This window comes from Stylophora pistillata, chromosome 4, assembly GCF_964205215.1.
Source record: "Stylophora pistillata chromosome 4, jaStyPist1.2, whole genome shotgun sequence".
Lineage (NCBI taxonomy): Eukaryota > Metazoa > Cnidaria > Anthozoa > Scleractinia > Pocilloporidae > Stylophora > Stylophora pistillata.
In genome coordinates this window covers 43,878,003-43,903,652 of record NC_142522.1, presented here as the reverse complement: position 1 = coordinate 43,903,652, position 25,650 = coordinate 43,878,003, and the positions used below count along the sequence as shown (strand labels likewise).

The window sequence follows — 25,650 nt, the reverse complement described above, 5'->3', positions numbered from 1 at the left end:
GATGTTATGAACAAACGAAAATGTTCCTTGGATGTTTTTCAGTTTGAGTAGGGAAATATTTGCTCACGTGATACTTTTAGATCAAGCACGAGCGAACAAAAATATTAGATGGGTTATTTATACGAAGCATTTATAAGAGGTTTATGAAGTCAAGCATGATGTCATTAATTATCAAAACCTAGGTGTGGATTATTTACCGAGGCCAAAGAATCGCTATTGGGTTTCTGTGGGCAAAGTAGGAAAGTTTTCAATTTTTCAACCATGTGTCACTTTTTTCGATTTTCACCTGGTCAACTCAGATATTTGCTTTATATAACGCATTCTAAGGACACCAAAGCACTTTGGATAGTTCTAGGACCAAATCTGAGCTCAAAATGGTCGCAGAATATTTCCTGTTTTTTTTCTCTTTTTTCCTTCTTTTTTTTTTCAAATTACACTATTAAGGATGTGCAATTAATTCACATCCAAGAAATCTAAAGAGATATAAGATCAGTTTAGGGTTAGACCAGGGAAGTGCTTTTATGTTAAATACCGAAAAACTGATCCTGAGAATTTTGAAATAGGCGAAAAATTGTACAAGTCAATTAATTAATTCATCTATTTTAATATTTTTATTGAATATTTTTAATATTTTTAATATTTTTTTTGTTTTTTACAAAACAAAAACAAAAAGCCGCTGTATTACAGCAAGTGAATATTGAGTAACGCTACAATATTCATTATATTCATGATACCATACATTGGCTATATTTGCACTAAAGTACTATTTCAATTACCACTGTTTACCGCATTTCTAACTCGAAAGCGAAAAAACTCCTAAAATGATAACAATTTAACTAGATTTAGACCTACAAGACCACATTTGCATCACACAAATATTCACCCTTCAGCAAAAGATAATAAACTGATAATCTCTTGCCCTTTAACCCAATCCTCTTAAACATTATATTAACTTTTTATTAAGCCTTGAGCGACCAAACTATTTTTTCATATCCATACACTTGGTAAATTGGGGAACTGAATTATCCACTTCTTCTTAAAGAAATCTTTTTAATTTTACTTTAAGTCTCGAACTCCATAGCAATTATGGCTTCAAATCCTTGTGTCATAGGTATATTTCTTGTGCAGTCCCACAAGAACAAGCTTTTTCCTGGATCAGTTAATTTATTTATCATTTAATTTGGCCACTGAGTATTTCGATATATCTTTGATTCGGCATAAAGTTAGAGTTGCTTATTTTCAGTTCCTCTACTTGACACTTGTCGTCCTCTTTCATAAAAATGAATGAATGAATTGATTGATTGATTGATTGATTTACAAGATTTGCCGACAGGCAGGGACACCGCAACAGCTTTGCGCCAATTTTTAGTTCTTCGACAAAGTAAAGAAGAGGAAACAGCCAACTGAAAGATTATTTCCAATCTATCGTTTCTTCCTTTTATTTCGACCACATAACCAGAGTTCAAATTTAACTGCTCGATATCAAAAGTTCTTAACAACAGAATTCAACGCGATATCCAATGACTGACATGAACCAATCTCTGCAACGGCTTCTCAATAGCGCTTTATACTAATTACGTCATGAAATTTTAGACCCCCGCGTGACTCAGACAAACAAACTCCACTTCTTTGAGAGCTACAAGGGAAATGGCGAGTAGTTCGCTTATTCCCTTACAGTTCTGACCGAAGAGGACGGCGTTCCTGGCTCCAAATTTGAAAGATAACAGGAAGAATACACTGTAGACCAGCTAAAACGGTGGTTAAAATGTAGGGGCTTAGAATTAAGCGGTAAACGAGAAGATCTTGTACAGACTGTGTGAGATGCGAGAATTATCACACCCTTGATCCGGCAATCGATCATGGAAAATGGTTTGCTGCCAAAGTTCTTCAAGAAAATTCTGATGTAAACAATGTAAAAAGGGGGTTGACAGGCCTACACGACTCCCCAGCGCGTGTTTAGAATAGCCTATTCAAAGTTTGGCCCTCACGAGTATGTCTTTGAGCGATCGCCCTCTTTTGCAAGTTACGAGCGGCGGATTTTTGTATATTTCACTCAATACTGGTTGTGTTTCTATTAAATGCCAGTTTATGTAGTTTTATGTAGTTAATGTTTATGCAGTTGTCATTGAATAATTTCTGTTTCTTTGACGCTGGATTTTCTCTTTCTTTCGGTGCTTTCCTATTAAGAACATGTGCTCAACTTACTTGCGCTGGTCTTCGATTTGCCTTCAGTGGATCGGGAACTTCGGCTGTTGGACCTTTTTCGCCGGGCCAGTGAAGAGCACAAATATAAAGTAAGTGTTTCTTGTTATGTTTTTCTCCGTGAAAAACTCACGCGAACAAGCCATAAGCCAACGCTTGCACATTGCCATGTCTCGCGAAGGTTTTGGAAAAGGAGTGAATACTTTCTTCCCCGATTCCTTTCACTCTTTGAGTGATTTTGACCATTTATCTGCATATCTGGAGTCTGTCTTACACTCACCCCAACAACAGTGTTTCGTACCAACCATGCCGCTTCCTTTTAGAACGCCAAGTCATTTTTGACGAAATTTTCCGTCGTTTTGTTTTAATTTTACAGCTCTCGCTCATACATTTCCTTAAGCTGGTCGCAATGTTTGTCTGAGTCTGTGCGGGGGGTCTCATAGGTTACACGTAACAAAATCTATTTTTAGTAATAGTATAAAGCGCTATTAGGGCGCTGTTTCATTTAAACTTCGTAAACCAAAACTAAACTGATAGCAACGGCTAAGTAGTGAAAACGTTGGTATCGCAAGTAGTCAACAACCTTAAGGGTGAAAAGTCGATTGATCATTCAATCCCGCACTCAACCATTTTATCCCGCATTCACCATTCAATCCCGCATTCAATCATTCAATCACGGGTGGAAAGGATAGAAAGTCGATTGGTCATTCAATCCCGCATTCAACCATTCTATCCCGCATTCAACCATTCAATCCCGCATTCAATCATTCAATCCCGCATTCAATCATTCAATCCCGCATTCAACCATTCAATCCCGCATTCAACAATTCAATCCCGCATTCAATCATTCAATCCCGCATTCAATCATTCAATCCCGCATTCAACCATTCAATCTCGCATTCAATCATTCAATCCGGCATTCAATCATTCAATCCCGCATTCAACCATTCAATCCCGCATTCAATCATTCAATCCCGCATTCAATCATTCAATTCCGCATTCAACCACTCAATCCCGCATTCAATCATTTAATCCCGCATTCAACCATTCAATCCGGCATTCAATCATTCAATCCGGCATTCAATCATTCAATCCCGCATTCAACCATTCAATCCCGCATTCAACCATTCAATCCCGCATTCAACCATTCAATCCCGCATTCAACCATTCAATCCCGCATTCAGACCCGATGGTTGCAGGACTGAGTAACCTGGTACAATTACACGAAAGACGTCCTAAGACGTCTGTTATGTTTACTTGGAAATATTGTACAAAGGAAATATTCCTTTGGATTGAAATATTATACACAGGTTGAATTGGGGTTGAATATTTAAATTGGGGTTGAATAGTTGAATTAGGGTTGAATAGTTAAATAGGTTCTTGAATGGTTGAATGGGGGTGTTGAATGATTGAATTGGGGTTGACTTGGAGTTGAATGGTTGAATTGGGTTTAAATTGAACGGTTTAATTGCAGTCAAAGGGTTGAATGCAAGAATTTTTTTAATATTGCTACAAACGGCCTGCCATAGACGTGCCTATCGTTTATAAACAACATGTCTAAAAACCGCAAACAATAAGCCAACAGTGAAAATAACTGACAACTTTAGCTTTGGTTAAATGGCCCATTGGCCTTGCAAGTCAGAATAATCGTGTTTTTCCAAGCTTATTTCTTTCGAACGCTCTCTGTAAAAGTTCTATGAAAACCATTGGTGTAGAAATTTTTCACATCTCGTCGGTTTTACAATTTTCATGCTACATGTGCATGCTCTAAGTAGCAGCTGTCGGTACATTTAGATCTGTTGAGGCATTTCGCCGGCTTATTGTAATTATAAATTTATTGAATGCCATAACAATAAAACGGAAAGTGATTTACAAATTCTTTCTCACCGACGAAAAAGACAAAAATTTATCATGCAATTTAAGTCAAACTTAATTTTTACTTAACTAGCTTTCTTTTGTTATATAGCTCACCTTGGTAAAGTTGCACAAAAGTATCGTTTGCTATCGTTGTTGCCGCAAAATACGCAGGCTGCACAAACATTCATCTTCATGATCAGTCTGTATCTGAAATAATGGCTTGGTTAACAAGTCGCTTTTGAGATAAACTCAGCAGAAATGAGCAGAGTAAAACGGTGAGGAACAACTCAAGATCACAAAACTTTCAGCCGAAAACCGCTTTGATATAACAACAATGGAAAAAAACCTGAGAATTTTGCTCGAAATCGAACAAGGACTTTTTCGACTTGACGAACATATTCATCATCGTGTTTTTAAGATTTACACAGAATGATTTTTGAGAACGCCTTAGCAAAGAAACTGTTCATTGTTCCATAACACAAAGGATGCAAGGCACTGGGAAGGCAGGTCAAAATAAAATTATAATCCATAAAGAGTTGATGATATCGAAATTGATGCGCATTGATCTTACAAACCCTTTCCCACACATAATGGGCTTGATACGGAAAATAACAAACAACAAAAATAATAATGAGCATAAAAATCATCTTAAGCAAATCTTTCTCCAGGTCTGTGTTTTCGGGTTTACTGTCTCTCCGGTTATTCTGGTCGAGCAGAACACTTCTTCGTTCCTCCATTCTCGTGCCGTATCGTAACTCTTTGAGTTCAGTTTCCACAACACAAGAGGAGGTAACAACCAATGATTCGCGATTTCTCTTTTTAATCTGCACAATTCGCCTCCTCAAGTTCCAAGCCACTGCTCTGTAAGATGCCAGCATTATCACACAAGGCAAAGTGTAATTCAGGATGAATCTGATAGCTACAAAGTACGTATCGCTTACGAAAGACAGCTCTCCACATTCACCACTCCGAAACCTGAGACCGATGAAAAAGGGAAAAGCGATTGCAAATGACAGCAGCCACAGCCCAGATATGGTCAGAATTGTAACTCTCTTTACTGATGATGGTGTGCGTGTAAGTGGGTTTACAATGAATCTGTAACGATAGAAAGCGATGGCAGCCAGTGAGTAGGTCACAACGAGAAGAGCAGTCACTTGGAACGGATTCAAACGGCAGGCAGCCTCTTGAAGAGCGAAGTAGTTTCGATTCCTCTTATTTGATTCCATTCTTGCAGCAAACATGACGGCCAAACAAACGCTGCTTACAATCTCTGCGAAGGCCATGTTAGCAACGAGATGGTAGGACAGAGGCTTACGGGAAGGTATCGTACGTACCGCATAACAAACCATGGAGTTCCCGATCAAACTGGCCAAGATGATCACGGAGAAGAGGGCCAAACGGAAAATGTAGAGAGCTTTTGTTTCTTCATACTGTTCTATCCACGTACGAGATTGCTCGGTTGAGTTTGTGATGTTTGTAATGTTACCTTAAAAGGTTTAAATTACACTGTTAGATCGGAATATTTTTACCACAAGTGAGCTTTCGTGTCACTTCAAGGTTTAATGAGGCAAAAGGAACCATATTAGCTATCACTGAACAAAGAGGCTGTTTTAAAGTTTGAATATTGATGAATGTTTAGCAATTATATCGACAATAATTAACACGCGAATATTTATGGAGCAGTGACTAAACTTTATGCCGACTTTTAACTAACAATTTCCGTTAATTGTGCTTGCTTTAAATATTTGATATCACAAAGGAGCCGATTTTTGGATATTTTGTTTAATTGGTGTTTACCATTGTTGCAAAGTTCCAGTTAGAAAACTAGTATCAATTATTAGAGCGTTTGAAATGGAAAAAAAATTATTTCTGCTTTCGATTTTCATATCCAGCTATTCTTCTGAGAGTCATCTTTGAATACCGTAATTACAGATAATTTATTATCCAACTACACTTCGTAGAGTACAACTAACGCCATAGACGAGTACAAATATCACACGGTATTTGTACTGTAGAGTACCGGTTAAACAGGTTTTCTCGCATCGCGCTAGCGAAGAATTGAATTGTAGTTACAAAAAAAAAATGGCGGACAATTTCAATCATATTTCTGACGAGGAAGTCAGAATGGCTGGAAAATATACATCCAAGTCTATTAGATGAATCGAACGAAGAAAATCAGCTAGACGACCTGGAAATTTCTTCATTTATTGAGGATGTTACTAAAAAATTGATAACGAGGAGCGGGGAACGGGGAACGGGTGTACAGCGGTAACCCGCCTGAGAACTCAAAATGGCGGAGTAAAGGGAACTGAAAGGGTCTGGCAACTAGTTTTGAGCACGCTCTTCGAACGCGATCGTCGGAGCAAAAAGCATGGACGGTAAGTGTAGGTTTTATAGAAGGATTTTTCTTTGAAATGTTGAGTGCCTCATAAATTTAGTTTATGTCTGGCACACATCGCAGGTTGTATAGAAATCAAATCCTCGGAGAGATGAGTATCTTACAATTCATTCACAACATTTGAACAATCAACTCAGAACTACAAGCTCGCAGCATTTATTCTTATATTCATAGAGTAATTGTACTGCAAGGTAATGAAGTTTACCTCCAATATCTTCACCGTTACAACCTAGCAATATCAATAATGTTGTAAAGCAAACAGCTGAATGACTTTCACGCCCATTATGGGAATGACTTTCTCTTGAATATGATCAATGCAGTGTAAATATTACTGTAAGCATTAGCATGAATGTGAATTCATACACCTACATTCTTGAAGACATAACTCATGTCTTCCTGTGAAATTAAAAGTTATTAAATGTTCTGTCAATGTTTGATTTCTCTGTTGTTTACATGGAAGTTTACGGGTCGATACAAAGATATGTTCCCGATGTTATTTTGCAGTAAGGTAAGTAGATATCTGCATGCAGTAATTTTAATAACTAGGCTGGTTATTACGTTTCCTAGCTCAATTCTGTTAATCTAAGATATTACCTCCTTGCTACTTATCTGCCAAAAATGCTGTTGGGCAATGCAAACAACCAACATACCCAAACTCTGCCAAAAGATGCAGAATTCAGGAAGGAAAAACAAAGAGAGACGTCAGAACAAATGGGGCAGCCATTGCAGAAACGTTGACTTCAAATTCTCGCCTCGGAATACTAGGCTTCGTGGCTTCGCCTGGGCAATATTTAAATAAAAGCGGGTCGTCTAATTTCGCTGCAAGCGGCGACCTAGCGATAAAATCAGTGTACCTCTGTACACCCGTCCCCGTTCGCCGTTCCTCGTTCTCCGTTCCCCGTTCCCCGTTACCAATTTTAGTAACATCCATTTATTGAAGGAAAAAGAAACAGTAACACGACAATGCGCCAATTCCGTTCCGCCTCGCATGCTTCTGTCACGCACTTCCCATAAATAAATAGGGACCTTAAGCAGTCATGACGGAAACGCCAAGGAAGACTTCGATTAAAAAATAAATTTCTACTCTTAGTTAGAATTTCAAAAATAGCTGCATGAGCTTATTGTCTCATACGGCGCCACAGTTCAACTTCAGTATGACGTATAAAAGTAGCGTTGAGTTCCAAATGGAAATTAAAATATTTGCCGTCGCGGTTTCGGCTCACAGACGACGCAAATTTTCGCCATTTCACGTTGTTGTTTTGCATATGACGGCTAAGAAATATAAAAAGTTTCAAAATGCACGTGCTGAGCTATTGTTCTACCAATTAGATCTCTTGGTTTTCTACGTCCTTGTTGCCGTCGCCGTCGTGGTTGCTTAAGGTTCCTAATATCCGCGAAATTCGCCCGCACTGAAATAACAGTGTGGCGTGTTGGATAATAAATAACTTATCAGACGTTTTGTTGTGTAGTATACAACACAACAAAACAAATACTACATAACAAAACGTCTAGTAAGATATATGTCTTTCCCTCGCCAGATAACAGCCATTTTTGACAAAGGAAATACGTATTCATTCTATTGACAGATGTACAATAATACTATCGACGAGGATAGATATAAACACTAGTCATTCATATCTTGGAAACTCGTTTAACTCAGTAACTTAATCTGTTTTTCAATATCAATTAAAACTGCCATTCTCTTCTTTCCTCTTGATTTTTCCACGGACGAATTTGTATTTTTTGCTTTGAAAATGGGAATTATTTTTAACAATCGTTGAATATAAGTTAAGACCCTTCATTTATTTCAATAAAAGATTCTTGAATAATTTTAAACATCTCGTCCTCTTACAACTTTAAGAGGCTTCAAGGTCTTTGAAGTGGAATATTTGAAGATACTAGAGGTCTTAATGGCGGCTCAGCCCCGACACATTCACGCTCTCAACAATCGTGCCCATGTTTCTTGGTCAACTACCAAACCAAAAAGGCTTATTAAGGTGCGGTGAATTGTTTAAATCATATACGTAGGGAGCCTCGGAGGTCTCCAAACTGTATGTTGCGGGAAATGGCTCCATTAATCAATCGCGGAAATTTTTTGTTTTAACCAGAGGATGTTGCAAGAGAAATATTTGTAGGTGAATCTGAGTAATCTTTAATTTAGCTTTCCCGATAGCATTTACCTATGGCTATAGGTATCTTTCACTAATATAATATTGCCTATAAATTTAACCTACCATGTGATAATTTAGTGCAAAATGAACGTTTGGTAGGCACTTGAATAATTTTTATGTCCTTCCGCAAATTGAAATGTAACTGAACCATGAAAGAGAAAACGTCTGACTCACAAATTTAATAAGCAGCTTTGTTGAGCTTCAAATCCATGATTTCTTTATGCACGTTTCGCGGCCTCGATAAAGTAACAACTTGGAATGAATTTAATATATGAAAATCATATATTTGAACTGCGGTAAAAGAAATGCATATGAGAACGATATTCACAGTGAGGAGCACTATTTAAGCAATAGTAGAATTAAGACCTGAAATAAAAATTCAGGCCTGTACGGGATTCGAACCCATGAAATGGAACGAATTTCTCCCAACAATCGAATCTGTTTGTAATATAAAATTCAAGGTGACTGTTGCAGGTAGATGAAAGCCTTACGAAATTGTTGAATTATCGGCATTTGCAACTAATTGTTTTTTTGTACGAAAATATCATATAATGTTTCCCAACGCTGCTGATATTCTGCGTACAGTCAGCTGGTGCCTAATTAAAATTTCAATTCCTTCTTCTTGCCAAACGCCTTCGTGGCGACGGTATGGACCTTAAGCAAACCACAGCAACAAGGTGGCAAAGCCATAGATCTAATGGGCAAGCAATAGCCCAGCACGTGCGTTTTAAAACTTTGTACATTTCTTATTCGTCCTCGCAAAATAGCAACGTGAAATCGCCAAAATTTGCGTCGTCTGCGAATGGAAACCTCAACGGCAAATTATTTTAATTTCCATTTCGAACTCAACGCTACTTATATACGTTGTGCTGAAGTTGAGGCGTAGCGCCGAAAGAGACGGTAAACACATAAGAAGTAGAAATTCAGTTTTTAATCGATGCTTTCCTTGGCTTTACCGTCCCGACTGCTTATGGTCTCTAGTATCTCGATTCGTCGCGCAGTATATGAAAGATATCGTATCATGTCGAAAAAGAGCTTACCTGGAAGTAAAGAATTCACTACACGTATATTTCTTGATAACGAAAAGAACGATAATATTTCACGTCATTGTCTTTCATTTTTTGGCCTGTGAATGACTGGAAATGAAAAATGGACATCGCAGCACTGAAATGGGTTCTTCAAGTACGTTTCAAATATACCGAGCCTTACCAAATTAAAAAAAAATCCCGAGGCGCAGAATAGTACTTTTACGGAAAATTTTAATCGACTTTGCAATAATAGCATACACGGTGAAAAATTTGGGACAATCGTTTTCGCCTCAACAACAAACTAGAATAATGGACAATACAGCTTGACCACATGGAAGTTTCCAAGTCTTCGAAGGACTTCAAAAACTCTCGACACTAAGAAACAACGATACCAACGAAAAAAAAAGATGCAACTTAGGATTCTAAATATTTCTCATTGTGCTACTGAGTGATTTCCTTCAACTACTGGCGAACATACTGCTTACCATATCCAGATTGTAAACTTGTAAAACGCATTGCACTTTAACTTCGACAGTCCTGCTGCCTTTTACCCATACTGTTTCACCCATTCAAACAAAGCGGTTACGGTGGAAGATGGCTTTCGTTATTCTAGCGAAATTTTCAGTAAGCAATTCACCTGAGAAAAAGAGCAAGCCTGATTTCGGCCACTAGAATGAGAAAGCACTTGGTTTAAATACAACTACGTAAACATTACACGCTTCTATTCATCGAACGACCAAATTTTCCATCTTTTGCATCGACAGTCTGAAATAACTCTTAACAACTTCCCAGAAACGTGCCGCGTGATTTGGTACGCATTTGGGTCTCAAATTCATTAGCAAAACTACAGGAGGATCGCCACATCAAAACTTAAAGGAAAATAACACCATTCTGCACTAATTCCGAAGCGTCCAGTAAATACACTTTACAAGCTGGACACGGGTTTAGGTTACGACCGAATTTTCTCTTCGTTAAAAAAACTTTGAAGGCCGAAATTCAAGAGAGGAAAAGTAGGAAAAATGTGACAGAAATAGTCCTACAAGGTTTGTCTAAGGTTGAATAAGCTAAAATAAACTATCTTGTATCTACCTGCCATTCCCTCCTATAGTTTCGCTGCGTGCTTCCACTTATCTTTCATTGTGACAGCCGCCTGTTGGCTTACAAAGCTCAACTGAAATATTAATACCTAACGGACAATTCTCACCTGCATAAAACACTGTTTCGAAAATACAATTACGCATCAGTTCTAAAGCTGTCAGGATATAAACAAATCGAAAAAGCTGAGTTTTTACGTAACTTATAATTTAGGATGACAATTTATTTCATGTTCGTTTTCATGCAGTAAAGTGTTTTAATTAGCACGTCCTACTAACTTGAAAAGTTTTGTTAAACGTAATACCTCCGATAAGAAGAAGTTCCTTGTCTCATCTTCAGTAAACTGATTTTAAAGAAACCATTTGTGAAAAAAAAAAAAAAACAGGCTGGGCGCTTAATTAATGCTCGTTTGTTTTCGCTATCAAAGTACTGAAAGCTGATCTTTCGATCAGTGATTATCAGGAATAATAGTTATGACATAACGTTCAGGAACACCTTTTAACCGCCAGATGTACACATATTTACCAAAAAAAGAGGATGAGACATCGATCGCCTCGGATCTTAAAGTACTGAACACAGAAAGTGGAGACACATAATCACACGAGAACAGCTATAACCTCTGAATAACTCTGTGGAAAATGAAAACAGCATTGAAATTCTGTCATGAATATTTTCAGTAGCTTAAAACTCTTCCCTACTGAATGAGCTTTTAAGGTTATTTTCCTTCAGCATGAAGCGCATGGATTATTAATTACCTGCATGATACACAGCGACGGAAATTAAAAGTCAAATTGGCAATAAATAATTTCATTCCGAAAGCAAATACGAGATCCCAAGATGTCGCTGTTTAACAACCTCCTCCTCAAGTTATAGAATCAGAAAGCAATCAATATCATAACAATTGAAACCGAGAGTTGCGCGGTAATGGCTAATGTTTTTTCCTCCCCGGCACTGAGTTTAATTCAGTCTTTTCAAATCGATAAGATACAGAATTGAAATATTTCGACCCTTCCAAATACGGTTTGCTTCTCAATGAACAAAGCTTAAAAAAACACCATCATTTCTTGATGATAAGTGTACAAGAGGAGTCGTTATTTGGAAAACTGAGGGAAAAAATTGAAAGCGAGTTGCGACTGAACCTTCGCATCGGATGATCCGGAGCATTGATTTAGTCGCTTTTAAAACGTTTAAAAAATATTCCCAGCAATTGCAAAACTGTACACGAAAGTCAAGTTCCGCGATCGAGGTTTCGTTGTGTTGCGACTTTACATAAAACGTTCACCGCGTCTTCCGTGGCACAAATTCCCCGAGAAGTCCTATTTCGCATTTCGGATTTGTAGGAAAATGGATTCGACAGCAAGTGTTGTCATTTTATCTAAAAGTTTCCTCGTAAGCTAAAATTGCGCAATTAAGAGGAAATTCGAATTCAGTTTCTTCTTTTAATACTCCTTGGGATTCTTAATCGTTAATTGCACCAATATTTTGACGTTCCGGCAGGAATTCAAGTGTGAGCAGTTGTCTAGGCATTGTATTATATTTATTTTCCACTACCTACGAATATTGGAACCTTTGTTTATGCAAACTACTACGCGCGCCATCTTTTCATTCAGCTCAAAGCCTACTCGAAGCTTTAAAATTTGTCTCCATTAACGATGTTTTAATTTTCTTCACCATTTCCCTTACACTCTTTCAATCCTAGGTATCCATTTCAAAATTCTGGGAAAAGGTCTCCGCCACCAAAAGCGGATAAACGAGGGCAGCGTCTGAGTAAACCTAGAAGGAAATAATTAACATTTATATTAGCAATGGAATAAGAAATAGCTCATTCACTCTTCCACCTGTATTCCATTTTAACTGCAAGTCACCCCTAAAACAATCGCGTACAAACATAATCATTGACTTCCCCATAGTGGTTTAAGACTCTACTAGGCTACTTTCGTAAGTGCGCCAGTTTTAGAACTTTCATAACTAGTTATTCAAGTAAAACACCCTGACACTCGGTGGAAATGGTTTTATTCATGCATTAATTTTTTTTTTTTAGCATTTAGTCTGATAGTGGTTGATGCAATGAGTTTGACAAAAAGGAAAATAAAACGTTACTGCACATCATTTGTAATTTGAATAGGACGCCTTGGTCATGGAAATTTGTAAGCAAGCGAGTGGCTAAAAAAAGTATTTTCCGTTTCCGTTGGTCGTTTCCGAACTCTGCCACAGACTTGCTACCTTCATTCCTGTCAACAATTTTTTTTCATGAGATACTGAGAAGTTGTTTTTTACCTTTACAGGCGAAGCCTTCATTTAAATTTTTCCCCAGGAAACAGCTTCATCAGGCCTGGCACCTGAGTCACTTCCGTCAAACTCTTGGCCTGTGTTTACAAACACAGAGAAGTCGGCACCATTACGCTGTACAATGAAACAAAACCATGACATAATCTTGTCAAACAACATCTAACATCTCTTGCTGATTCTAACAGCATGCTGGAAACTTAATATATTTGAACCTTGTACAGGCTTAGCTAAGTAACGAGACCTAGTGATAGAACATAACTATGCGTGATTTGAAGGTCGTTGGTTCGAATCGTCGCATGAATTCTGATTTTCTCTTTCGTCCCAGCCTTGTGCAAAAGTTAATAACACTTTTCGTCATTAAAAAGCCGAAATAAGAATCAAACAACTCTCTTTACGAGTTTATAACAAATCCCTAAAAAATTATTTTAATTAAAGGTATCTACGGAGGTATGTTTTGGGTACTCGCGCGTCGAAACGAAAATGGAAACCTCACAAAATGCTGGGGGTGGGGTGGGTGGGAGGTAAATGTGATGGTCAAGCACATCAGTACGAGACTATTTTGTAAGCAGACTTCACCCTACCCCCTTGGAATGAAAATAGCTTTACTAGTGAAGGCAAGAGGAGACTTATTTTCAACTGTGGATCTCTAAACTGAGTAAATTAGGTCTCGGTTGTTGGGAAGGTGGATATCGGTATTCAACCGATAAATCGTTTTCCAACCGGTTGGCGCACAGTAAAGCCTATGAAAGCAGAGAAATGTTATTCTATCCAAGTAAAACGGCCAAATTTGAAAGGTAGCTGATCACGCAATTTATTACTTGTAGTAGTTACCTATTAAATACCGTTCAGCAATTTATAAAACCTGGGCATCTACTATCAAAACAAGGATTTCAAATCAAAGTTTACAATCTGTAGTACACTAGTGTTTGGAGGTATTTTCTGTCCTCTGCAAAATGACGTTACGAACCGCCTAAATTAAAGAACGTGGACCACGCCCCACTTTTTTTCTTTTCACTACTTCGATAAATAATAATAATGTTAAAAAAGTGAGCAAATCAAACAGTCACTGCTGTCGGTGATGACTTCATCTTTACTTAGGCCAGGCAAGTACAAGAAATACAGACAAGATGACAAGAAATACGGACAAGAAGACAAGAAATGCAGACAAGAAGAAACTTCAGGGAAAAGAAGAAAAACTGAAGAAGGTAAGTCACCATTAGGTTGGCGTTGCAGATATGATGCATTGTCAGACCACCTCCTAAAATGATCATTCCAGTATTTTTGGCATATATAGATGGCCTTAAGGTCGAATTTTCCTCGAAGTTCTGGGACCGTTTGGGTCCATATCTGTGCCAAGTTTTTAATGCATGCTCCCAAGCTGGAGAGATGTGCGAGTCTACGAAAACTAGTAACACTCGAGTCATTTTCAAGAAAGGGGATCGCAAAGATCTTAAAAATTGAAGACCAATTTCTTTATTAAATGTCGATTATAAGGTATGCTCCAAGTCTCTTTCTCTCCGTCTCTCTCAGATTTTACAGCATATCGTTGATCCTGATCAAACCTGCTCTGCGCCTGGTCGGAAAATTACGTCAAACTTACACCTATTGCGGGATGCTTTAGACTATATTGAGCGAACTAATGAAACTGGCATTCTACTCAGCCTCGATCAAGAGAAAGTCCTCGATCGAGTTAATCGCAACCTTTTAATGAATCTCTTAAACCGTTTTCGTACCGGTTCATCTTTCTGCCACTGGGTTATCTTAGCACACTATATGATGGTGCTAACATGCAAATCATTATTAATGAATGGTTAACCGAGGCGATACCTTTGTCTCGTGGTGTGAGACAGGGAGACTCCTTATCCGACCCTTGTTGTATATTTTATGCGTTGCATGAAACTTTTGCCTGCAAAGTCCGGAACAATCCTGCCATAGAAGGCTTTCTCTTACCCGGTGCACGCGGAATAAGATATAAAGTTGGGATATATGCTGATGATACGACCTGTATTGTTAAATCCACTCGTTCGTTGGCATCTCTGTTTGATACCATTAGCGTTTATGAACGCGGTTCTGGAGCGCGCCTAAATGTTGCCAAAACGGAAGCCATGTGGTTGGGCGCATGGCGTACATGGAATGACCAACCATATGGCCTCAGGTGGCTAACCAAAATGAAAATCTTAGGTGTTGTTTTCGGCAATGATACTGAAGTGGATAATTGGCAACCAAAACTTGAGAAGTTGGAAAAACATCTTAATCTCTGCAAATCTCGTTCCCTTTCGCTCGTCGGAAAATCCCTTATGGTCAATGTCTTAGGAATTAGCAAACTTCTCTACCTGTCTTCCGTCCTGTGTGTCCCTCAATGGGTTATTTCTAAAATAAATTCGCTAATTTGGCCTTTTATTTGGGGCTCTCGCATTGAGACAGTAAGTAGAATGACTTGCCACCAGCCTTTCAACAAAGGTGGCCTCGGAATTTTCGATTTCCAAATCAAAGGTGACTCTGTTGGAAACTGTACGTTACATTTACTAATCTATTACGTAACCAAACCGCATGTAGGCAGAACGTGTTTTATCGCCCCATATATGGCGCTGTTCCACCTGCTTACAATGAGACGTGGTGTGTGCTTTCGTGAGAGTTGTGAGAGGGAGTTAATTGGAGTGTAATGGCAAAATAGAACCAAGAAAATAAATCGTGAGTACGCTAGCCTTTGCACGTTTTCGACAGAGTGGTGACCCCGCCAGGACAGCGTTGGAAATCATGGAGAAACAGATTGCCGAACTTGAGGGCAAATTGAAGACGTTGAATTTTCGCTTGAAGAAGAGAAGAGATTTCTTAAAGAAAGACGACCGAACGGCCTTTGAGAGGCACAAAGTTTCTGTTGAAGCCCTAGTGACCACGGTAGTGAAGTTGAACGATTCCATTGAGGAACAAAAGTTCACGAATGGCGAAGACGAGGAAGCGGTACAAGAATGGGCCGACGAAATCGAGCTAGTCATTAACGAAGGAGACGCTCGTATACGCGAACTGGAAGAACGAATTGAGCAAATCGATCGTAATCTGAAACACGCAACCGTGCTCTATGAGCACAAGAGAGAAGTCGAACTAGAGAAAGAGAAAATGGTGCAACAACAAGACGCTTTTAATCGAGCACATGCGGGGGAATTAGAATTTGAGAAGAAGAAGTTGGAGCTGAAACAAGCTCAAACGGAACCGCCGGAAACTATGCACGGGCAAATGGCTAGCAACGTGGTGAGAATGCCCAAGCTCGTGAGAGAATGCCCAAGCTCACAAAATTTGACGGGACGCCGCAAGATTGGCTTCGTTTTTGGGGACAGTTCCAAAGTCAAATTGATGATTCCAGTGCCCCTGAAGTCACAAAGTTCTCTTACTTGAAGGAATTAGTGAATATGAAGGTGCGAAATCTCATCGACGGTCTTCCGTTTACGCCTGAAGGTTACCAAAAAGCTAAACATTTACTCACAAGAAGATATGGGAAAGCGAGTGAAGTCGTGGGAACGTAGGTTAGGGATATTTTGGAACTACCCACTATGTGCGAGAGAAACGTAAAGAAGATACTTGAATTTTACGAAGCACTACTGATCAATGTAGAGTCATTGCGAACATTGAAGAGCTTATCCAAATTGGACGCAGCGGTTCAATTTACATTCGACAAACTTGAGGTAATAAAGAACGAACTTGCTATGATAGATGAAAATTGGTGTGAATGGACTTTTGTAGCATTCTTAGAGGCGTTGGAGAAGTGGACGACTAATAATCCCATTTCAGATGAACCGACATCAAAGAGTTCAAATTTCTGTCGAGATCAGTCCAGAGCTTTTCTTGCCAAACAACAAGAAACCGGAAACCAGTCGAGGGCGAGCCCAGGGGCGTGTCTCTATTGTTGTAGCGAAGAACATAAAGCAATTAACTGTGATAACGTCCAAAGCATTGAAGAAAGGAAGAAAATACTTTCCGATAAGCGCTTGTGCTTCAATTGTACCGGAGCCAAACACCGGGCCAGCGATTGTAAGAGCAGAAATACTTGCAAAATTTGCGATGGGAAACACCACACTTCGATATGTGACAGGAAGGAGAGACGAGAACCAGGTATGACTGCAAATTTAATGGGCGATTCCAGTGTTATTCATCCCGTAGTAGTCATAAACATGGGTGGATATAAACTCAGAGCTCTCTTGGACAGTGGCGCTAGCCATTCGTATGTTTCGTCAACTGCGATTGAGTTACTTAAAGCTAAAGGGAAGAGTACGAGTTTGCGTCAAATTGCCATGCTTACAGGCGTTGAAACCAGAACTATGCAAGTATACGAAGTTATCCTGCATTCCGTGACTGAAGATTTCTCCCTAAACGTGAATGTCACGAAAATCAAAAAAAGGGAACTGTTGACCTTAGACAACCCAAGGTATTCCGACCTCGTAAAAAATCACCCTCACCTGAGAGGCGTTAAAATGGACGATAGTGATACAAAGGCTCGCTTACTTGTGCACGTGATTATCGGCGCTAATGACTTTGCCAAGATACGGACAAGTGATCGTTTACGGGTCGGACGTAGAGGAGATCCAGTAGCAGAGCGTACACGTTTCGGGTGGACTATAATGTCCCCCAGAACAGATCTAGGCAACGCGTACCTTGCCGTGAATTCTACGGTGGATCACAACCGACTCTGCGCCCTAGATGTCTTAGGACTAGAGGACAAACTATCTACTCACCAGAGCGACGTCCACGAGGAATTTAAGAAGCAACTGGCTAGGAGTCCAGACGGCCGATACGAAACTGGACTACCCTGGAAAGGGAACTGTCCTGAGTTGCCCAATACTTGTGCGGGCATTGTGTGCAGAGTGAACTCTCTTCTACGGAAATTAAAGAGAACTGATATGCTAGACCAGTACGACGAGATTATTCGGGAACAGTTAGAGGAAGGTGTGGTTGAGAAGACACCAGCGAAGGTAACAGGCAAAGAATTCTACATGCCCCACCGAGCAGTAATACGCGAGAATGCCAAATCAACCAAGCTACGAGTGGTATATGACGCCTCGGCCCGTGCGTATGACGGTGTGCCTTTGAATGAGTGTTTACACACTGGCCCCCCACTACAGAATGAGCTATGGAATGTTATTGTCAGCAACAGATTCCATCCTATTGCAGTTGCCGGAGATATGCGCAAGGCCTTCCTACAGATACGTGTTAAGGAAGCTGAACGTGACGCATTGAGGTTCCACTGGATTAAAGACAAATCGACCGAAGAACTAGAAGTGCTGAGGTTTACGAGAGTGGTGTTTGGTCTTGGCCCTTCTCCTTTCCTACTCAATGCCGCGATACAACAACACCTGGAAAGTGTGCGGTCTGAGTACCCAGGGATTGTACAAGAAATTAAGAACGGTCTGTATGTAGATGATTTGATTACCGGTGATACTACTATGGAAGGTGCGCAACAGCTCAAACATCATGCAGTAGAGATCTTCAATTGTACAAGGTTCACCTTGCACAAATGGCACTCAAACGTGCCAGAACTAGCTGGCGACTGTACCGATGACGAGCCTTCGTTTGCTAAACAACAGCTTGGTGCATCATCAGCTCGTGGAGAGTGCAAACTACTGGGACTCAAATGGGACAAAGGGGATGACACTTTACATGTTTCACTCCCATCTCAGCCTGCTACATTGACCAAGCGGGGCATCCTCGCCAACTTAGCGAAGATTTATGACCCGCGAGGACTTGTGTGACCTGCAATGTTAGAGGAGAAACAAATCTATCCAGAAACCAGTGAGATGAAGTTGAGCTGGGATACCCCACTTCCCGAGGGGATTGCGAAACGGTAGCTAAAATGGGAGAAGAATGCACCGGATGATGTGTACTTTCCTCGCAGTCTTGTTGAGTACCAGGAGCCGATCGACAATATTAAACTTCATGTATTTGGTGATGCAAGTATTCACGGTGTGTGTGCTGCTGTGTATGCTGTGGTTACACAGGCGTCAGGCGTGACACAGGGTCTGATTGCCGCCAAATTCCGCCTTGCCAAGAAAAGTCTGACGATTCCTCGTTTGGAGTTCGTGTCAGGCCATATGGCAGTAAACTTGTCTACAAATGTGCGGGTTGCGCTAGAAGGCTTCAGTATGACAGAGGATATACAGTGCTGGCTCGATAGCACTGTAGCCGTACACTGGCTGAACGATGACGGGGAGTACCGCGAATTCGTGGCTAATCGGGTTAAAAAGATCCAGAGCCACCCGAACACGCAGTGGAGACATGTACCGACATCCGAAAACCCTGCTGATCTGCGGAGTAGAGGTGGCAGTGTGAATGAAGCACAGCTATGGTGGAAAGGTCCACCGTGGTTATCCGACCGATCTCAGTGGCCTGCAAATATTGTGACAAAGGCGACAGATGACAGCAATGCTGAAAAGAAGGTTTAACGAGAACTTTTCGCGCTCGGTGTTGAAGCAAACAATGACTTTGACACTGTTCTCGAGAAGTTCGGCTTGCGTAAAGCCATGAGAATTTGTGCATGGATCTTGCGGTTCAATCACAATTCTCGTCACCCTTCCAAGAGGATCATAGGACCTCTTACGACCGAGGAAATTCAGCAACAAGAAATGTCCTGGATCAAGCGAGCGCAGAGCCAAGGGGCAAAGACGATCAAGTTTGCCCGTGACCAGGAACAACTGAATCTGCAACTGAACACCGATGGTGTATTGGAATGCTGAGGTCGCATTCAGGGTGAGTATCCAATTTACTTACCAGATTCTAATTCTGTCAGAGTGGAAATAGTGAAGCAAGCGCACGAGGTAACTCTCCATGGGGGAGTCAGCATGACTATGGCTAAAGTACGAGAAAAGTTCTGAGTGCCAAGACTTCGGCGGCTTGCTAAGAGAGTAGTGAAGCACTGCTTTGGATGCAAGAGATTCCAAGCTCAGGCCCTTCATGACCCACCACCAGGTGATCTACCGAAGTCCCGTACAGAAGGGAGTACACCTTTTGATGTCATCGGGGTGGACTTCGCAAGACCAATCAAGTATAGTGGCAAGTGCAAGCCAGAGATGAAAGCCTACGTCATACTCTACTCCTGTTGTCTTACCCGCGGAATCTTCCTGGAAGTGCTTCCCAGCCTAGAAACAAGCGAATTTATCAAGAGCTTTAAACGTCTGATTACGAGGAGAGGTCGACCATCCCTTGTCTACTCAGACAACGGTTCTACGTTCACAGCTGCGGCAAAGTGACTGACGATAGTGAAGGAGGATGAGAAGTTCCATTCATTCTTGAGTGACCAATCCATTACTTGGCGCTTTAACGTGAGTAGAGCGCCATGGTGGGGAGGACACTTCGAAAGACTCATTGGCTTATTCAAGTCTTCATTCTACAAGTCTGTGGGTCAGGGTCTGCTAAGCTGGGAGGAGCTCTGCGAAGTAGTCCTTGCCATCGAAGTGTCGCTTAACCATCGACCTCTTAGTTACGTGGAGGATGACCTGCAGTTCCCTGCACTAACACCCAACTCCTTCCTGTTTCTGAATGCTAACATTTTTTACCTGAGTTCGAGCCACATCGGCTCGAAGACCGCGACTTGAAGAAACGTGCGAAATTCTTGATAGCTACCAAAGATACAATGTGGCGTCGCTGGACCACAGAATACCTTAGAGCTTTGAGAGAGAGGCATCAACTTAAACACAACACCAAATATAACAGCTTGTCCGTAGGAGATGTTGTTATCATTAAGTCTGAAGAGCGAAACCGAAATCAGTGGCCCATGGGGGTAGTAGAAGAATTATTCAGTGGACGTAATGGTGTTGTTAGGGCAGTGAAATTAAGAGCAGGCAGAGGATTCATGGAACGCCCAATCCAACATCTCTATCCATTGGAGTTGTCCTGCGACCGAAACCCTCTGCCTTGTAATGACCCACCTCTGAACCCAACTGTATTGGAGTTCCGGCCGCGGCGAGATGCAGCTGTGGCAGCACGTCAGCGAATACAGGACATTGCAGAGCAAGACACTTGAATGTGTTTACTAAAGAAACATTATTTTTATACTTATTTCTTGCTGTGTTATGGAGTCAGTTCCACTTGCATATGCCTTGTTCCCAAGTCATATGGGGGAGGGTGTTGGAAACTGTGCGTTACATTTATTAATCTATTACGTAGCCAAACCGCATGTAGGCAGCACGTGTCTTATCGCCCCATACATGGTGCTGCTCCACGTGCTTACCGCAATGAGACGTGGTGTGTGTTTTCGTGAGAGTTGTGAGAGGGAGTTAATTGGAGTGTAATAGCAAAATCGAACCAAGAAAATAAATCGTGAGTACGCTAGCCTTTGCACGTTTTCGACAACTCCTTAAAGTTAGCTTCTCTAGTGTCTAATCTTTCTAACCCCGAATCAAAGTCCTTTTACCTAACTAAATACTTACCAGGGTTTAGGCTTGCTTCTTTTCGGCCGGAGTGGCATTCTCTTCGTGACAATACCACTCCGAGTTTGCATGATTCCACACCATATTACGAGAAATGTTTTTCGGCGCTTACCACTCTTCGCGGGATTGTATCCCGCAAAGAGTGGCAAGACTTTGATTTCACCCCTAAGAAATGCTATCAGGCCCTGCTAAGAGAGATTTCTACTTCCCCGATTCTTCATCGTTTTTTGTCCCCCTTTCTCCCTAGTGATTTCAAACTTGACAATCTTTGGAAATTGGTTAGAGATGACCTTTCTGAAAACTATAAGAATGATGTGCTATGGTCAATTGTCCTTCGGGCCATAAAAGTCCGCGATTCCCTAAAACATTGGGGCTATATTGATTCTCATAAATGTGCCTACTGTTCTCGAAAAGAAACAATTGATCAATGTTTTCTTAATTGTTCCCTTGCTAAAAAATTGTGGTCGTATTTATCTCCTGTGATCTCCTCCCTTCTTGGTAATTTCTTCCCGTCTTGTACTTCTGTTTTCTTTTTTCAATGGGCTCCAGTCAGCCCAAAAAATGCGCGACTGGCCCGTTTTCTGATCAAAACGATCTTTGTATGGCATTTGGAAATTTCGCAATAATGCTGCTTTTCGCGATGGAAATGAAAGTCATGAGGGTATAATCCGTTACATCCTCCATGATATCAAGAGGAGAATTCTCTGTGACCACTTTCGTCTCGGTTTTCTAACTTTAAGAATTCATGGGAAGCTCCAGTACTGTGTCAACTAACTAATACTACTATCAAAATCCCTCTGTAAATAGCTGATTTAGTAACTAGTTTGACAAATAGATTAAATGTTTAATAGTAGTTTAGTTTCTTTTATTTTTTTTCTCTAAATTATTCCAAGTTATATCCTTCCTTAGTTAAAGTTATACCAATGTTAGCCTTATTTGAATTATCTTTATTTGTAGTTTAAAACTATCTTAGGAGATACATATAAGATATTTCTTGTAAATAACCTATTAGCTTTACTGTTATATTAATATTAAATTAAGATTATCCTTGGTTACATCATCATTCTTAGCTATTTACGCCTTTTTTTAATTAATTTAAATTCAACTTAGAATTATCTTTACTTGTAGCGTAGAATTATCCTAGTTTAAATTACGACTCCCTTTATTTTCAGACCATTTTGAAGCGTTTTCGGCGAGTTAGGGCTATGTTCAACTTTAGTTGAACACCAACATAGCGCTAACTCGCCGAAAATGCTTCAAAATGGTCTTATTAGTTGAACACTAACATAGCGCTAACTCGCCGAAAACGCTTCAAAATGGTCTGAGACGCTAGGAATCAACAAAGAAAACAACAAGGCAATAAGGTAAGCCCATTTTATTTCAAAACAAGACATTTGTTTCTCTCTTTTGAGGCAAACCGATAACATCCCCTACAAACCTTTATAAATATAAAACGTTGCGCAACACGGTAAGAGTCACGTCCGCTTTTCTAGTAGTGAGCTTGGGCTGCCTGTGGTTTAACCGGTACTACAATAGACGAGTACAAATACCGCGTGATATTTGTACTCGTCTATGGCGTTATTCGTACTCGTCTAGATGTAGTTGGATAATAAAGTACTGTATATTTCTGGTAGATTATCTGGCTTTCAAAAATGAAGTTCGCGGTGCGTCAAAATGCTCCATAATTGGTTTAGAAAATCTTCGCTACCTTCCCGATCGATCAAACGAAGGATATTAAAAACCAATGACGTAGCTCCACTTTCTGCCTTTAAAAGCACACACAACCCACAATTCCTCTAATCGCTCCGACGAAGGGCTAACGCTCGAAACGTCAGCTTTTGTAATCATTACGGTGGCCAGTGTACCATTTCAACTTTGTTGATATATGCAAATTATTTCGTTACCCCCACCAACGCAGCCCCAAACAGTTTCTTTCGAAACTATCAGCTTTCAGATATTAAAAAACCAATCGCTGATTGGTCACTCCCGTTTTCCCACCTTCTCGTTGGCTCCATTTTTATCCTTCTGACCGTCGTAATCATTTTATGAATTCAATTATTTAATGTCTTATTTCGGTGGTGAATTATTGCTTAGGTTAGTATGCTTTCCAGTTGGCATCAACTTCGACCTTTCTTCGTATCATTCCAATAAATGAATATTTCAATTTTTTAACCTTAGCTGAGCCTATTTCAGTAGTATCATTCCATTAAATAAATATTTCAATTTTTTTAACTTTAGTCGAGCGAAATGAGACTTTGACAGTACTGCTACAGAAGAGATGTCAAATTTTATATTTCTCTAAGACAGTCCTGTGGAGTATATATACTGTTACGAGTACAGCTGTATTATAAATAACGTGCGTATTAAAGCAAAATTTTGCAGTAAGATAGATTTGCAACAACTCATGGGAAGAAATGTTATTAGAAGAAAAAAGTGGCAAATTGAAGCTTAGAAAACTTAGAAGCTAAACCAGCCATACTTTAGTTCGTTTCATTCATTTTCATGGCGCTTGTTTCTTATGAGGATGCTATTTCCTTCATCGAATCAATCTTTGCGAAAGCGCGATTAGAAGATATCAAAACTTGCTGCTAATATGGAGAAAGATTTAAAAAGCATTATCTTTCAGCTGAAGTAGGAAGAGTCTAGGAACCCTATAAGCGAAAACGTATGTGATCAACCGTCGTGTAAAGATTCTTTTTTTATTTTAAAAATGTCCTTTCTGCGTCTTTGTTAGTATCGAAAAACCAGCGCGGCAATCAAAGGGCACGAAAAAACTGTTCTTAAAAAGCTGGTCTTGTCAAACGATCGCGCGGGAAAATTTCTCTGTGAATCACTGTGCAAACACAGCTTGTCTACACAACAACAGACAACTTAGAATCCAAACTTTCTGCAAATGCCGAATTTTTTTTGGCAAACTCAGTCAATCTTTCAAACAATTTTGTGGTTTAAAGATACCGTGTTAATAACAGAGGAAGTTGAAATCATTCTGAATATTCAGGATACTATCTGCTACTCAATTTTCGCCAGCCTTTCCAGCAGATTTTCACTTAACTTAACAAGAGCTTTTAACGAATTTTACTTCCTCAAAAGCCGTTCAAGTGCTACCAGAGTAATAAAGGTGTGTTTTCGGTGTTGCATAAGTTTTCCCGTAAGTAAAACGCGTGTAAAGAAAGCCCACGCAAGCAATTTCCACTGCTGCGTAAAAAACGCGTGCGAAAAACGGTGTCATGGTCGTAAAAGTTAAAAGCTGTTAAACTCTACGCCCCCAAGATTGCCACGTGCTTAATACGCACGGAAACGTCTTGAAAACAACCTCGAAGTGGAATTATGGGAACGTTTAGTCAACGTTCATTTCAACGTGCGTAATTTTTTTTAAACGCAATCTTACGCATGTGGACTGTGAAAACGCGACAGCGGAAATCTTTTAAATCGGGAATTTGCACTAAGATAAAGCTCCTCAACTGCTTACAGCCACTGAAAAAGGCGCCTATCAACTTATTACTCGCACAACTCACTCATAGCTAATGAAAGTGTCATGATGCCTTTCACCCACGCTCGTATCCTAGGAAACGCCTCTGCACATTCTAATTCAAATTGAACAACCCTTTTTGATGACGGTTATCATATTATTGTTGAGATCAATGCGTTTTTACTCCTGTTATTTCCTTTAAAAGAATCAGTGATCACCTTAAATTGCCGAAAGAACACGTGCTCAGGCAATTTCATGACCGTACAACTGAGTTCCGTTATTTGTTAGAACTTGTAGAAATGTCATCCATATACAGTCTGTACTTTGATATTTGTTCAAAAATTTGCAATTGAATCTGATGAATATGTAATGTTTACCGACTGAAGGAGCATCTAAGAGATGTATGAAGGAACATTCTCCCATTTCTTCCTTTCATATTAGACCCTATTATTCTTTAGCCCTATCAGCCGCAAACTATGTGTTTTGACTTCTGATCGTCACCATGTCTGTGGGCCTGAAGATGTTTAAAACACATCGACTAACGCTCAGCATTAAAAGTACTTACACCAGTTTTTTTTTTTATGATGATCCTATGCGCTTTTTACATTGTTCTCGAAGTTTTGTCCCCTGCTGTCCAACGCATATTCGTCTCCCATAATTGGGAGAGTATTGACGCGCGAGTGCTCTCACTGACGTGAATTGTAATGCAGACGCGAACCAGGCGCTG

The 25,650-nt window shown here is 40.0% G+C and overlaps 2 protein-coding genes and 1 long non-coding RNA gene across 5 annotated transcripts; 1 reads left to right on the top strand and 2 right to left on the bottom strand.

Annotated features, from left to right (window-relative positions):
* Nucleotides 1-584: 584 nt before the first annotated feature.
* On the bottom strand, nucleotides 585-10,859 carry LOC148733913 (octopamine receptor beta-2R-like). Of its 3 annotated transcripts, none has more exons than XM_088758544.1 (2): nucleotides 10,746-10,859; nucleotides 585-5,545 (listed from the first exon to the last, which is right to left on the bottom strand). In XM_088758544.1, exons 1-2 carry the CDS (start codon nucleotides 10,750-10,752, stop codon nucleotides 4,473-4,475), a joined length of 1,080 nt encoding a protein of 359 aa, XP_088614670.1. In that variant the 5' UTR covers nucleotides 10,753-10,859; the 3' UTR covers nucleotides 585-4,472. The 3 variants fall into 3 exon arrangements, with proteins under 3 accessions (XP_088614670.1, XP_088614669.1, XP_088614671.1); XM_088758543.1 differs by lacking the exon at nucleotides 10,746-10,859 and adding an exon at nucleotides 10,142-10,728; XM_088758545.1 differs by lacking the exon at nucleotides 10,746-10,859 and adding an exon at nucleotides 9,669-10,128.
* Nucleotides 10,860-12,176: 1,317 nt separating this feature from the next.
* On the bottom strand, nucleotides 12,177-13,653 carry LOC148733912 (uncharacterized). The gene is made up of 2 exons (XR_016000780.1): nucleotides 13,029-13,653; nucleotides 12,177-12,524 (listed from the first exon to the last, which is right to left on the bottom strand). It is a non-coding gene; the product is annotated as an uncharacterized LOC148733912 (long non-coding RNA).
* Nucleotides 13,654-16,588: 2,935 nt separating this feature from the next.
* Nucleotides 16,589-19,471, top strand: LOC148733911 (uncharacterized). The gene is made up of 2 exons (XM_088758052.1): nucleotides 16,589-18,777; nucleotides 18,925-19,471. The coding sequence occupies exons 1-2, from the start codon at nucleotides 16,589-16,591 to the stop codon at nucleotides 19,469-19,471; spliced, it is 2,736 nt and encodes a 911-aa protein (XP_088614178.1).
* Nucleotides 19,472-25,650: the final 6,179 nt, after the last annotated feature.

Excerpts from the sequence above, each read along its gene's own strand:
- LOC148733913 (XM_088758543.1), bottom strand. The coding sequence starts at position 10,172 with ATGCGTTTTACAAGTTTACAATCTGGATATG. Across the intron at positions 5,546-10,141 it reads AAGTTTACAATCTGGATATG|GTAACATTACAAACATCACA; the intron begins GTAAGCAGTATG and ends AAACCTTTTAAG.
- LOC148733911 (XM_088758052.1), top strand. The coding sequence starts at position 16,589 with ATGTGCGAGAGAAACGTAAAGAAGATACTTGAATTTTACGAAGCACTA. Across the intron at positions 18,778-18,924 it reads TATGACCCGCGAGGACTTGT|TCTTGTTGAGTACCAGGAGC; the intron begins GTGACCTGCAAT and ends CTTTCCTCGCAG.